This window comes from Stenella coeruleoalba (genome assembly GCF_951394435.1).
Source record: "Stenella coeruleoalba genome assembly, chromosome: 17".
Lineage (NCBI taxonomy): Eukaryota > Metazoa > Chordata > Mammalia > Artiodactyla > Delphinidae > Stenella > Stenella coeruleoalba.
The window spans coordinates 17,776,967-17,791,324 of NC_137163.1; the positions used below are offsets into that span (position 1 = coordinate 17,776,967).

The 14,358-nt window shown below is 36.5% G+C and overlaps 2 protein-coding genes across 3 annotated transcripts in view; one reads left to right on the forward strand and one right to left on the reverse strand.

Annotated features, from left to right (window-relative positions):
* Nucleotides 1-13,610, reverse strand: part of MTBP (MDM2 binding protein) — a 72,183-nt gene extending 58,573 nt beyond the window's left edge. The window contains exons 1-8 of the mRNA XM_079901656.1: nt 13,460-13,610; nt 12,105-12,185; nt 9,137-9,210; nt 8,890-9,041; nt 7,191-7,249; nt 5,086-5,230; nt 3,945-4,062; nt 1,956-2,090 (exon numbers count right to left, since the gene is read on the reverse strand). Of these exons, the coding sequence (XP_079757782.1) occupies nt 1,956-2,090; nt 3,945-4,062; nt 5,086-5,230; nt 7,191-7,249; nt 8,890-9,041; nt 9,137-9,210; nt 12,105-12,185; nt 13,460-13,577 (882 nt within the window). The 5' untranslated portion in view covers nt 13,578-13,610. The remainder of the gene's footprint in view (nt 1-1,955; nt 2,091-3,944; nt 4,063-5,085; nt 5,231-7,190; nt 7,250-8,889; nt 9,042-9,136; nt 9,211-12,104; nt 12,186-13,459) is intronic.
* Nucleotides 13,611-13,892: 282 nt separating this feature from the next.
* MRPL13 (mitochondrial ribosomal protein L13) overlaps nt 13,893-14,358 on the forward strand; it is a gene marked incomplete at both ends in the record, with an annotated part of 35,452 nt that continues 34,986 nt past the window's right edge. Inside the window, one exon of one of the 2 annotated variants that reach the window (XM_079901261.1) lies at nt 13,893-13,976. In XM_079901261.1, the coding sequence (XP_079757387.1) occupies nt 13,893-13,976 (84 nt within the window). The remainder of the gene's footprint in view (nt 13,977-14,358) is intronic. The other variant, XM_079901262.1, reaches the window with a different exon arrangement.

The following is a 14,358-nucleotide window of genomic DNA, read 5'->3' on the forward strand; positions in this document are numbered from 1 at the left end:
ATGGGTCTTAAAAAGCACGTATTTACATATTATGCAAGACAAACACTTAATTCTCTATCAAAGATAAGAATTTCTTCCATATCAATTCTACCTTTCCGAGTAGAGAGATATGGAGATTTCTTACTAACTGGAAAGAGTTTTAACAGGAGGAAAATGAGTATAGAAAGAGGCAAGCAACAGAGGACAAGAGTTCTCAACTTTTCCTATTTATCTCTAGGAATACAGACAGATAAGCCAGGAGGCTAGGATGTTGAAGAGGGTCTGCGAAACTGAGAAAGAGAAAGAAAAGACACTCCAGGATGAACTTTGGTATGCTGAGATTAAAAAAAAAAAACAAAAAACAAAACAAAGTCCTTGGAGGAAATACTAAAGTAATTAAAGAGAGAACTAGTAAAACAAGAATACTAATTAACAAAGAAAGCTCCACTCAGAGAAATGAAATTCAGTATTTCTTTGGATAGAGTCTAAAACTAAACTAAGAGTGAGCTAGTGAAGAAGGTAATTCAAGAGTTGGGGCTAGAGTGCTTCACAAGAAGGGCAAAGAAAAGCAAACACATCTTCAAACACACAAAGTTTTAAACTTGCAGAAAGCTGAGTAATTTCATCATATATGATTATGTGTATGTATGTGTATGTACACATAAATACACAACACACCTAGTGTGTATTTATATATATGTATGTATGCATGTATTTGTTTATGCATAGAGAGGCTTACATTTATTTAAGACGTTGAACCCTAAATTTCTCTCAATAGCAGCAAAAATCAGACACATTATTCATACTTGAATGGTGTACTACCAAAGAAGAAAAGTTGAGGTCATCAATCTTATGATTATAATCTTTAGAAAAGAATTTAATATTCCTGTGAAAGATGGTCATGGTAAGTTACTTAAAGTAAGTAATTCTGAACTATTAGGAAATGTGTCAACATCAGAAATATGTCTTTTGTACCACCCTTTGATCAGAAAATATTACCCATCAATTTGACATCCTTGCAACTTCATGACCACTATGTTTTGTGCATTCTTGAAATGCATCCTTCAAAGTGAATTTCTAAAGTGCTTCTATATAAATACTTCTTCTTATATTATTTGTCCAATGTGAAAAAAAAAGCGAACCAAACCCCTCTTAATTATTATACTTTATAATTACTTGCATTTTAAGAATAAATCTATGGAGACATGGGACAAGAATCAATACCTCTTAAACTGTAAATGAAGCTAATGTCAGGTACTATATCAGATGCTCATCTCTTACTCCATTTAACCCTCATAATTTTGTATGATAAGTGTTTATTACTATCTCCATTTCATAAATGAATTAATCAATCTACCCAAGGTGACAATACCTCATAGGTGACAAAGTCAGGTTTCAAACCGAGGTCTACCTAACATCAAAGCCTGTTCTCTTTCCACTGTATCATACGCCCTTCAAACTGAGTCTTAGAAAGGTCACATGGTAAAGTTCAAATCAAAAGTGGTTTCAGGGGCTTCCCTGGTGGTGCAGTGGTTGAGAGTCCGCCTGCCAATGCAGGGGACACGGGTTCGTGACCCGGTCTGGGAAGATCCCACATGCCGCGGAGCGGCTGGGCCCGTGAGCCATGGCCGCTGAGCCTGGGCGTCCGGACCCTGTGCTCCGCAATGAGAGAGGCCACAACAGTGAGAGGCCCACGTACCGCAAAAAAAAAAAAAAAAAAAATAAGTGTTTTCAGGCCTATACTGATCTAAAGTTAGGATCGTTCCATTTTGAAAACAATTTAAAACAATGATAGTTTTGCCAACATTCAATACTGATAATACAGTATAATTTAAGCACTTAATTATAATTATAGTAAAAGTTATGCAAGTGAGCACACTTAAGCACATATATTAGTAATGTTAATTAAAGATTCAAACATATCTTATGAAATATTCATGAATAGATGATGGCAAAAACAATTAAACATAGATTACCTTTGGCAAAATACTCTTATCCTTTGATGGTATTATCTTTTTGTCAAGAAAGCAAGTTTTTAAATTAGATGTACTAAAATTCTTAGGTGTGACTCCCTTTAAACAAAATTCAGGAAAACTAATTTCACATCCAAACTGAAAAGAAACGAAGAGAACACAGTTACAGGCATCATGAATTAAGTTACAAAGATTAATACATCTCATTGCAATGTAAAAGTTGAGAGGAAAACCATATGTAAATTTATTTTTGATCCGCAGTTCTTCCATTTATGTACATATCATTCGTATTTCAACTTTCACATGAATTTTTCATGAAAAGCTCTCCTTGGCCTTTCACTAGCCCACAAGAGGATACTAAGCCCATTCTCCGCAACCAGAGAACAAAGCAACCCCCTTTACATATAGTTGTTCAGTACCTGCTTCCTACTGTCTTAAGTTCTGCAAAAATAGAACTTGCTTGTCTCATTCACCACTAGATCCTTAGTGCCTCACACATAGTTTGCTTTCAATATAAGCTGTTGATAAAAAGATCAATTCCTGCACAAGTAGTAATAATAGGGGTACTAACAGTAATGGTAATGACAATGATAGGTAACACTTACTGAATGGTTACTTTGTGCTTTAAATAATTTAAACCTCATAAAAATCTGAGTTAGGAACTACTATTATACCTGTCTTACAGATAAAGATAACTGTGGCACCAAGAGGCTAAATATTATCTAACATTTCACATAAAACTAGCAAGAAACAGAATTAGGATTTGAATGCAGGCAATCTTAACTCTAGAATCTATGTCCTTAATCACTATAATGCCCCTAAGCTAAAAGCTATTCTCCACCAAAAAAAGTGATTTCAAGTTTTAAATGCAGCCTGGGGAGATATGGACATTTAATTTCTTATCCATAAAAGAATAAAAGAATCACAGAACCCTGCCATTATCTGTCTGTATGTAGACACGCAATTTCAAAAAATGTATACAAAAGTAATTCTCCTAGCTAATTGTATCCTGCATTCTTCTTGTAGGCTATATGACTTGTTTACACTAAAATCATTTGCAAAGAAGATTTATCTGCAGATTTAACTTCCCCAAGATAAAGAAGAGCTGGCATGCAACTCAACAAGAAGGGCCCAGCCACGTTAATTCCTGTTGTCTTATTAGAAGTTTTATTAAACTATAATTAAGAGTGAATTGAAAAGGAAAAAAAAAGTCTAGTAATTAGTACAATAAATCTTTATAGGAACAGAACGATCTACTCGTGCTCCCATACTAAACAAACATTAAGAAACTTTCTTTTAGTTTTGCCTATAGACAGAAACACATAAAATACCAGGAACACTGATTTCAACATGGACACAGCTTATAAAAACCACCAAACATATTCATTCACGGTAAGGGATCGCAAAATAGAATTGGAGCCTCATAGAAATTTAACATTAGCGGGGTTTAATCTAATATTCTCATCTTATAGTTGAGAAATCTGGGGTCTAATAAGGTTAAAAAAAAATTGTTCAAAATCAGCTGGTTAGCAGAAAGCACTGATCACTTAAGGTGGTATCATAGGTAAGAAAACATGTTCTAAGCAGTTTTCCAGGAGTTTACATATGCAATGAACTAAAGCAGCTTGGATAAACATGAACTCAACTAATGTTAAATTCTGCTTTAAAAGAATGTTACATTCTAGAACTGCAGTGCCCAAAACAATCACAGTCACTATTTAAATTTAAATTAATTAAAGTAAAATATAGTAAAAGATTCAGCTCTGTGTTTGAAGTAGTCAAGTATAAAGTGCTAGCAACATGAAGCCAGCGGACTATTGTATAAGGATAAATTCAGAACATTTCCATTAATGAAGAAAGTTCTATTTAGATAGTGCTTTTCTAGAACATCTTTATATGGTACCTTTTCATTAGGATTCATTTAAACTATCTGTGTTGTAAATAAGGTCGAAAGGCCTGCTTTGCAAACTGTGATAACAGAAATCCACTTACCTTCCTTTCCCATATCTGAATCTTTCCCCTCCATAACTCCTTTGAATCAATAGCATTTCTGAGATCTTGTAAAGGCACAATATTAGCAGAAAGGTATTCGGCAATTTTCTGACAACTTCTATAAATAAAAGTTTATGATAATTAAATACAGGGTTTTAAATTTGACTTAGATTTAATGGTTATAGTTAGCTACAAGCCAAACAGGCAAAAATGCAAAGTTTATATTGCTGCTTTTATCAACTAATACTATAGAACATTCATTAAGTCAGTCTCTGAAGAAGTTGCTATCGTGTGTTCATTTAATCTCAACATCCCCTTGAATTATGAGTAATTACCCTTAATACTACAGATGAACAGATTTTCCAATTATTATTTATTAATTTTAACGTCAGATATACACATATGTACACACATATACACAGATTGAATGAATTCTTATCTTCAAAAGGAGAACTGCTCTCCTCAATTGTTCCCACACAGTTCTGTATGGAATTTCATAATAGCACTTATCACAGACTATCATGACTATTTGCATTCCTGTCCCTCCCTGTATTTCAATGAAAAAGATCAAATCTCACTTTCTTATTATCAGTATATATTGCTGTGCTTGGCATAAAGATAGTGCTCAATAAACAACTGCTGAGTGAAGAAAATCATGAAGTTAACAAATCTAATACTCATTTAAGGATCAAAACTGTAATACACAGTTGATCCTTACTAAAATGTCATAAAACACAACAGTATATATTTATTTCTACATTGCACATAAAACAAAAAACAAATATGACATTATAAATCTGGTGTATCCATGTATCCATGGTATTTATCACAGTGTTCACTGGACAATACAAACCTGTTTAAAAACACATAATGTGTTTGGAGAATTAATGCTCAATAATAGTTGTAAGAAAGCATCAACAACAGTTACTAAAAACTTAAAACTTCTCAGAAATATAAAGTATGAAATAAGAAAAATGTAGGTTCTTCTCAACAGCTAAATCTCTAATCACAGTATGACATAAAACTATCTTGTCACATTTTAAAAAATCTTCAAAGGCTGGGTCTATTAAAAACAGGGTAGCAAGTTAATTGTAAAAGCGGACAACACAGATAGTGGTCAAATATGAACAAAGAAGCTTACGTTTCACAATGATTTCCTGCTATGGTAATTTTTGCTGAATACCATTCCTTCAAATGTTTTAATGCTCCTACAGTAGGCAAACAGTCTCTCAATTTAGGTGGATCTTTGTCAGAAGGCAACAGTATTATATCTATCATTGCTCTACCTAGAAAGAGATAAAGGCATTTTTGTAATTTTTTAAAAACATTTTTATTTTATATTGGAGCATAGTTGATTAACTATAATTTTTTAAAGATGTTAGATCTGGGGGCTTCCCTGGTGGCGCAGTGGTTGGGAGTCCGCCTGACGATGCAGGGGACGCGGGTTCGAGCCCAGGTCTGGGAAGATCCCACATGCCATGGAGCAGCTAGGCCCGTATGCCACAACTACTGAGCCTGCATTCTAGAGCCCGTGAGCCACAACTACTGAAGCCCACGTGCCTAGAGCCCGTGCTCCGCAACAAGAGAGGCCACCGCAGTGAGAAGTCCGCACACGGCAACCAAGAGTAGCCCCCGCTAGCCGCAACTAGAGAAAGCCCATGCACAGCAATGAAGACCCAGTGCAGCCAAAAAAATACATACATAAAATAAATAAGTTCAAAAAATAAATAAATAAAAATAAATTTTTTAAAAAAAGATGTTAGATCTGAAATGTCTCAAAACAGTACCTTGAACAACTGAATTTTACGTTTATTTAGAAGATGAAGGATTTTAACTTTAATTGCTGAAATTCTTCAAAAAAATATACATCTTCAGGAGTTCAAAATTTTTAAATGTTCACATTTGATTTAAAGCCATGTTACCTTGAAATAGCTAGCATATGCCAGAAAAACAATGAACTATATCATAATTACTTGCCAATTATGTGCCAGTGGTTAATTATACATTGCTCTTGAGATCATCAATGCTATTGTTGTACTGAACAGAGGGAAAAAAACCTGTGCAATTCATTATGTTCTTCTATACTTTATTTTGTTATATAAAAGGGAATGAATTAGTATAAAACTGTAATGTTCAAATAAATTATTTCTATTTTTAAAGAACAATAAAGCACTCAGAAAACTCAATTATACTGACAACATCATTGGTTCCTGAGAAAGAAGGTTAACTTCATGAAACTTTAAATTTTATAAAATGATAAATTTTACTGAAGGACCAGAAAAATCAAAATGAAACAGAAACCAAATAAAAGTTTGATAATGAAAGTATTCCAATTTGCCAAAATAGCAACTGTACATTCCATATTTTGAACTTCATATAAAAATCTGACACGTTTGTTTATCAATGTATTCAGTTATCTTCCATATAGGATCTTTTATACTAAAATATAACATTGAATATAAGGATTAGACTGTGAGCTATAAAGTCCTTTATGATAATCACATATGCTTTACTCATCATTGTATACTCAGCTCCTAGTACAACGCCTGACATATAACAGACACAACAACTATCTGCCTAATAAATGACCTCCAATAATAAAAATATTCAGAAAAGTATTCAAAAGTATTTGTGGATGCCAAAGCGTACCAAGGTTTAGATGAATCAGCTACTTGATTCACACAAAGGAAGATTAATTTAAGACAAAATACAGTTTTAAGAATAGTATGATGCAGTATTTCATAAAATATGCTTTCTATTATAGGAAAAAAATGGATTGTGTAAAAAAATGCTGAGTCAAGGGCTTCTTTTACTGCATGACTTTCTATTTGATAATATGTATAGTGACTTCACACCATAAAAGTATGTTATCCAAATGATCTAGGTTAAAGAACTTCTTTTTCCAGGATTTGCTCATGGGAGTAGAGTTCTATAGAACATTGTGGAAAACAATGGTATATACAGTGCAAAGCTGCTTCTTCAGTAATAACTGAAGAAGGAAACAGATGAGTAATTTCTTAAGTTCTAATTTTTGTCTAAGTAAATGAAAACAATTAAGAAAATTGTGATGTCTCAACAAGGTACTTTATTAAAGTAGTAGAGTATGTTTTTTAACAACTTCATATAGAAAATTATTTTTCATTTCAAAGTTAGAAGTGAGAACACGAGCATAAAGAATGAATTTATCACTCATTCACAGAAAGTAAGATAAGGTACAAATTATTGAAAGTAGTCATAAAATATTACCAGGAGCAGGAAGTTTGTCTGATAACTGATGCAAATTTTCTGCAGATTCTTCATATAGGCTAAAATAAAACAGTAGGTTAGGAAAAAATATATATACACACATTACATATAATCATAATAGGTAATATTAATTAAATGGATCTATGTGCCATACACTATTAAATACTTAGCATTCAGCATCATCTCATTTGATCCTCATGACAATCCCATGAGGCACTACTATAATACTATTTTTATCCTCACTTTAAATAATTCACCTAAAGTCCACATAAGCTGTAGCTGTGGAAGCTAGGATTACCCTGAGTCCAAGTTCTTAGCCACACCCCCAAAACAAACAAACAGCATTAACAAAAAAGGGGAAAAAAGTCCTCCCTAAATTATATCTAGTATATTAAATATAAATCATAACTAATAGACCATTTTTCTGAACCTTAAAAGTAAGGTATTACTAAGTATTTAATAAAGAAGGCTACTGCTTTTCTCTGAATGGCACATAACAGCCCTGACAGGAAAATATGATACTCTCCTCCAATTCTTTAAAATCTATTCATTTTACCCATATGATGAATTTTTTTTTCTCAAGATAGTTTATTATATAACATAAAGGTATTTAAATCCTTTATTATAAACTCACCATTGTCTAAAAAACTTAAGGCGCCTTACGGTAAAGTATAGTTTTCAAGCTCCCTCTTGTGGAAATAATTATTAGGTCACTTACTAGAAATAATCACTTTTATACTTGCCATCTTCTAATAGTGGTGAGAAAACATACGGAATGGTAAGAGCCCTAAGGCTAGAAGGCATCTTAGAAATCATCTAAAAGGATCTCAACACTTTACAGATGAGAAAATAAAGCACCAGAGAAGTTAAGTGACTGGCCCAAGATTATATAATTAGAGACCACTTCTATTAGCCTCTGTTACAATGCCCTTTCTATGGTTCTACAATGTCTCCCTTCATTAATCAGTATAAACAAATATGATTTGAAAACAGGAAAACACAATTTGAAAATCTGCAGCAATTTATAGAAGTATAATATTTGAATATTAAAATAAACAAAGGAGTTTTTTGTAATGAAGTATTACAGAAGACTGAAATGACAAGAATGAATTATGGTTCAGAGATGGTATATTTCATGAAGAAAAAAATTATCAAAACTCACATCACCTGGATCATCTTATATACTGTACCACAATTCAAAAAACCTAAAAGTGAATTCAATCATCTACATACACCTCAGAAACTATGGATTTTAAAGGTGCCTGAAATGCTGAAGATACATATAAATTGAAGAAATCATATATTTCAGTCTCAAACAGCAAAATGAAAATGATACTGTGGTTTGAATGCCAGTTATTAACCTTAAATAAAGTTTCTATTCAAGCTCTTGAAATATAACATCAGGCAGAAGTTTGCTTCAAGAAAGTGACATATTAATAAAAATATCAATTTTTATGATTCCTGCAATTATGCAAGCTTAAGAAGCTAAACATTTTCAGATACCAGTTTGTGCATTTTAAAGAATTTTATTCAAATAAAAGGCCCAAATTGCCTGTCTTCCAAAACAAAGAGTTGAAAATTTGAATTATGTAAAATTCCCTCACGATAGCTGCTAACATATCAAATCTTCACTCTCACAGCTAAAATACTATCTAATGTCAAATATTTTAAAGACATGATAGAAAGTACATAAGCATACTCAGCCAAGGATAATGATTCCCTGCTATTACTATCTTCGTCCTCAAAACACTCAACAGCACTCAAACATTCTTCGATATTTCTTTGAAGAACATCTTCAATTTCATCTTTTTCCACACCAAAATGTATCTCTTCCCAGTCAGAACTACAAAACTAATATAGCAAAAGATTGCATTAAATAATGGGTTCATGGAATTATTTATATTAACAAAGACATTCACTAGTGACTATTTTCTTATTTATATTACCTGATAAAATCCACATATTGCCTGCACTGCAAAGAACCACTTCCTGGAACCTGGTATACCGCCTACCAAACAGCCTTGAAAACAAAATCATACTTATTAGAAGAAAGGCATACCACAAATAAGCAGATGTTATAGCATACATACTTAGAGAGTTATGTAATTTATATATATATATATAAAAAATATGGATCTTTAAAAATCTCTGCTAAAAATTCAAACAGGAGAAGCTGCCTAAAGAGCAAAATTATTCACTCGCTATGAATACTCTGCTTTAGTTCATCACAATTCAAAATCTACATCATTATATTAATCATCATGTCAAACACTAAACTCTACTATAAAGATGTTGAAAAATACACCCACTCGATTACTCTTGAGTAATACAAAACCGTGCAAGTCATTTTAAGGGAAATGGTTCCCTCCTCAAACACCATGAAGGTTTGGTTCAGCCTTGCCAAAGAGAGAGGAGTTAAAGAGTAACTTCAGCCTAGAGATAAAGAAGATGCTCTTCTTGGAGGCTGGAATATTACATGAAGATACAAAATTAAGGGTCACCCCAGGGTGTGAATCAAAAGAGCGATGAAGAATTTAGAGCTACAGAATTTGTATTCAAAGGAGGGAGAAGGAGAAATGTGATAACTGAGCCGAACTCATGGAAGCTAAGAATGATGCTAAGTGCCTATTACCAGTTACTGCCAAAATCTCAGAAGACTTTACCTCCTACTTCCTTAAGAAAATAGAAGCCGGGCTTTCCTGCTGGTGCAGTGGTTAAGAATACGCCTGTCAATGCAGGGGACACAGGTTCGAGCCCTGGTCTGGGAAGTTCCCACATGCCGCAGAGCAACTAAGCCCATGCACCACAACTACTGAGCCCGCACTCTAGAGCCCACGAGCCACAGCTACTGAGCACACGTGCCATAACCACTGAAGCCCGCGAACTCTAGGGCCCCTGTGCTGCAACCACTGAGCCCATGTGCTGCAACTACTGAAGCCTACGGGCCTAGAGCCCGCGCTCTGCAACAAGAGAAGCCACTGCAATGAGAAGCCCGTGCACGACAACAAAGAGTAGCCCCTGCTCACCGCAACTAGAGAGAGCGCATGCACAGCAACGAAGACCCAACATAGCCAAAAATAAATAAATAAATTTATTTTAAAAATTAAAAATAAAAAAATAAAGAAAACAGAAGCCATTATAACTCCCATAACATCCTGTCAGCAAACATATTGCCCTTCCTGCATTCCCATTAGGTCTTTCCTCATTCTTCCTGGTTACATGTAAGAGGCACTACCCTTCTGATCAAGGTTATCCCTCAGACTTCTGCCAGGACCCCAGGCCACTGACTTTCCTGCATCTTCAATCTCTCCTTCTCTGTCATTTCCTTCCCATTAGCATTTAAATATGCACAAGTATTTTTCAAATTATTTTTTTAATCACTTTTAAATTCACCTACCTTTTCCAGTTACTACTATATCTCTTTCTTTACTCTTCAGGAAGATAAACTTTCTAAAAGCACTATCTGCACTTGACTGTCTCTATTTCCTGTTTACCTTTTCTATTCCCCTTCTAATCCAATTTAATCTGTTCTTCTGTCTCCAACATGCCACTGAAACTACACTTACCAAAGTCACCAATGACTAATGTGTTTCTAAATTTAACAGTTTTTAGTCCTGTTGGTACTTGACCTCTCAACGTAAGACTAAGAAAGGAATCGAAAATGACACATTTGACTACTTTCTCCCGAAAACACTTGCTTTCTGTGGAACCTATCTTTCCCACTGCTCCTTCTCATTCCTTTAAAAACTGGTGTTCAGCTCCTTTAAATACTGGGATTCATTTCAAGATTTTCTGCTATTCTCACTATCCAAAACAATCCCATTCTTTCTCATGGCTTGAACTGACATCTATATGTTGATGATTCTATAATCTGTTTCTCCAGCTTCACTCTCCTTTGGAGTTCCAGACACATGTATCCAACTTTTACAAAATATTTTCGCTTTGCAATCTTACAGGCAACTAATCACATGTTCTTAATTGAACATGTCATAGTCCATCAAAATCTTTCTTGCAATACTAGTACTGGCTTAAATTATACCAACTTGAAAAATTAATGAGTATTACCAGCACTTGGCAAACTGGCTAAGGTAGCATACAGATATTAGAAATAATTTCCCAAAGGTGACAGTTGAAACCCAAGAGACAGGTTCTCTGATGAAAGAGAAAGGAACAGATTGTACAGTCACGAGAACTATAAAGGTATCAAAACAAGCACACTCTCCCTGACATCTCCAGAAACTTCCTTCAGCTTTTAGACCTGTTTTGATAACTCCTTTTTTCTGAGCCTCTGAAAGACACTCTCAGATAGAGGCCAAGAAAAGGAAGAAAAAAAGAGGATAACTAACAAAGATGTAAATACATGGATCTGTATAATGCCAATAGAAACCAAAGGAGAAAAGATTTTTACAAAGTAAAGAGTATTTTATTTTCAAAAAAGTCAAATACTTTGAAAAAGTTAAAGCAGATAAGAATGGAGAAAAGATGACTGAGTTTAACAATTATGAAGTGCTTTTAAAAGAATCAGTAAGAGGTAAGGATGGAAAAATAAAAGGTAAGGAAATGGGTATAAGATTAATGATGTATTTGTACTCATGACAAAATCACAAATCCTCCTTATAATGCCACATTACTCTATCTTATATGGAGCTGAAGATGGGCAAGAAAATCTCATAAAGGGAACAAAACTCAAACTGAGACCCTAAAATAATTTTCATAACAACTTTATGACATCCAAGCATCAGGAAGAGAGGGATAGCATCTTTTCCATTTTGTATTTCTTTCATTGCTTCCCTATCCCAGTGACTTGTACACAGTCAACAAGTGTTTCTTGGACTCCCATGTGACGAGATTAATTAAATTTATTTCCAATGCAAATGCTGTGCCAGTGAAAAGAGGGGTTTATGTTTTACTTACCAGGGAAGGTACTATCTTCTGGATTAATTGAAGCATTAATGCTTCTTTTCAGGAGGTGATAAACATTTGCTGCTCTTAAGTCTGAAAAAGAAAAAAACAAACTAAGTCAACTGGGTTCAAGAGTTACACAATGTAGACCTATTCCAGTTTCATCATCAGAGATTCTCAAGTACACTATATTGTACATAAAAGAACTACACTCTGTTCAAGTTTTGATATAATAAATCTAAAGCAAGCAGAGAAAATAGGTAAAGCTCCCGGTTTGCACATGCCTGCCAGTTAACACAAATCCAAAATTCCCCCAAAAGAATAATTTTAAACGGAGAAGGAAAATCCTGTTACAATACTCTGTACACAACCCCATACACTTCCTCCTCAAAGCGCCGCTTTATCAAAACAAGCTAAATAAAATGCAATACAGGGCTTCCCTGGTGGCACAGTGGTTGAGAGTCTGCCTGCTGATGAAGGGGACACGGGTTCGTGCCCCGGTCCGGGAAGATCCCACATGCCGCAGAGCGGCTGGGCCCGTGAGCCATGGCCGCTGAGCCTGTGCGTCCGGAGCCTGTGCTCCGCAACGGGAGAGGCCACAACAGTGAGAGGCCCGCATACCGCAAAAAAGAAAAAAAAACTTAAAAAAAAATGCAATACAGATTCTAGACAGGAGCACCAAAAAGCTGTGCATTCTCAAACGGTCGTAATTGTCTTAAATTTATGATTTGTTTTGTTTTTTTTGCGGTACGCGGGCCTCTCACCGCTGCGGCCCACTCCCGCCGCGGAGCACAGGCTCCGGACGCGCAGGCCCAGCGGCCATGGCCTACGGGCCCAGCCGCTCCGCGGCATGCGGGACTCTCCCGCACCGGGGCACGAACCCGCGTCCCCTGCATCGGCAGGCGGACCCCCAACCACTGCGCCACCAGGGAAGCCCTATAATTTGTTTTTTAACTTAGTTTACGTGTGGAACGTCTCCTCCCGTTAGGATGTAAACTCTAGGAGAGTAAGATCCTTTTCCATCTTGTTCCTTTCTGTATTACCTGCATTTGGAACACAGGAGGCAGAACTACCTATTGAATGCATATATGTCCAAAGAACAGAAATTCCATTTCCAAGGCGTAGGGAATTTATACAGTTAAATATTTACTGTGTCGGAAACTTATGAGCGCTGGAATCTTACATCCACAATTTTGTCCCTATTTTTTCTACGGAGAAAATATTTTTATCAGCCCTTACCAGGTCGATCCCAGATAGAATCACAGCTTCCTGGGACAACTCCATACAGGTCACTCCGGCAGAACTTGATCACAATTTTTTTCTCCTCCCTGCAAGCCGTTCCCGCTCTTTCTCAGCCCAGCGCTTACCTGGCTGTTTCTCGGTACCCTCAGAGGACGAAGCCCCTGGCCCATGCTCCGCCACCGCACTCGCCACCGACGGGACTTTTTCTTCCTCCCAGATCACTAGGAGTAGGTACCGATCCATCTCTCAGGGCTGAGGCCCCGTTTCAGGTCTCTGCTTCCACATCCAAACAGGCCCGCGCTACTGACGCACTTCCGGTTCCTTCTACTTAGGTCGGCTGGAAACTGTGTGCCCTCCATTGGTTTTCCGCAGCTTTTCCAGCAAGCGAGTTACTTTCGGGGGTTATCCTCTCAATAACTAGATCATTTCCTCCCTTCATGACGAAGCTGCTACGGTGGCAAGATTGGAGGAGATGCAGGAAAAGCAGAGAAGCAGACGAGTGCTGGCTTGTCCAGGATCCGACATGTTCGGCTGCATGCGTTTCCCGCCGGGCCCTTGATGCTGCGGGACAGGTCTTGGATCCTGGAAAAAGGACTGTCCTGCTACTGGGGAAACATGTCGAGTTTTTCTAGGGCGCCCCAGGTGAGATCGGACTCTTGTAGCTCGATGGCATTCATTACGCTGACAGAAGGAGGTCGGATTTAGTGAAGCTGAGTAGGATGGGAAGCCGGGTCCTTGGGCCAGGAGATGCTTCGGTGAAGCACAAAGGGTGGTGATTCTGACCACCACTTGCTGTCGTTTTCTTGGTACTCCTACCCTCCCCTTTTCAGCCAACCCCTCTCGTGTTTCTCCCCCCCCCCCCCCCCCCCGCCTCGGGAAGAAGGAGGGAAGGTCAGAGAGGTAATAAGCTGGATCATATAGGGCATTGTAGACTATTGTAAGAGTTTGATTTACTGAGCAAAATAAGGGGAGTAACATGATCTCGCTTAAGTGTTAAAAGGAGCATTCCGACTGCTGAGTCGAG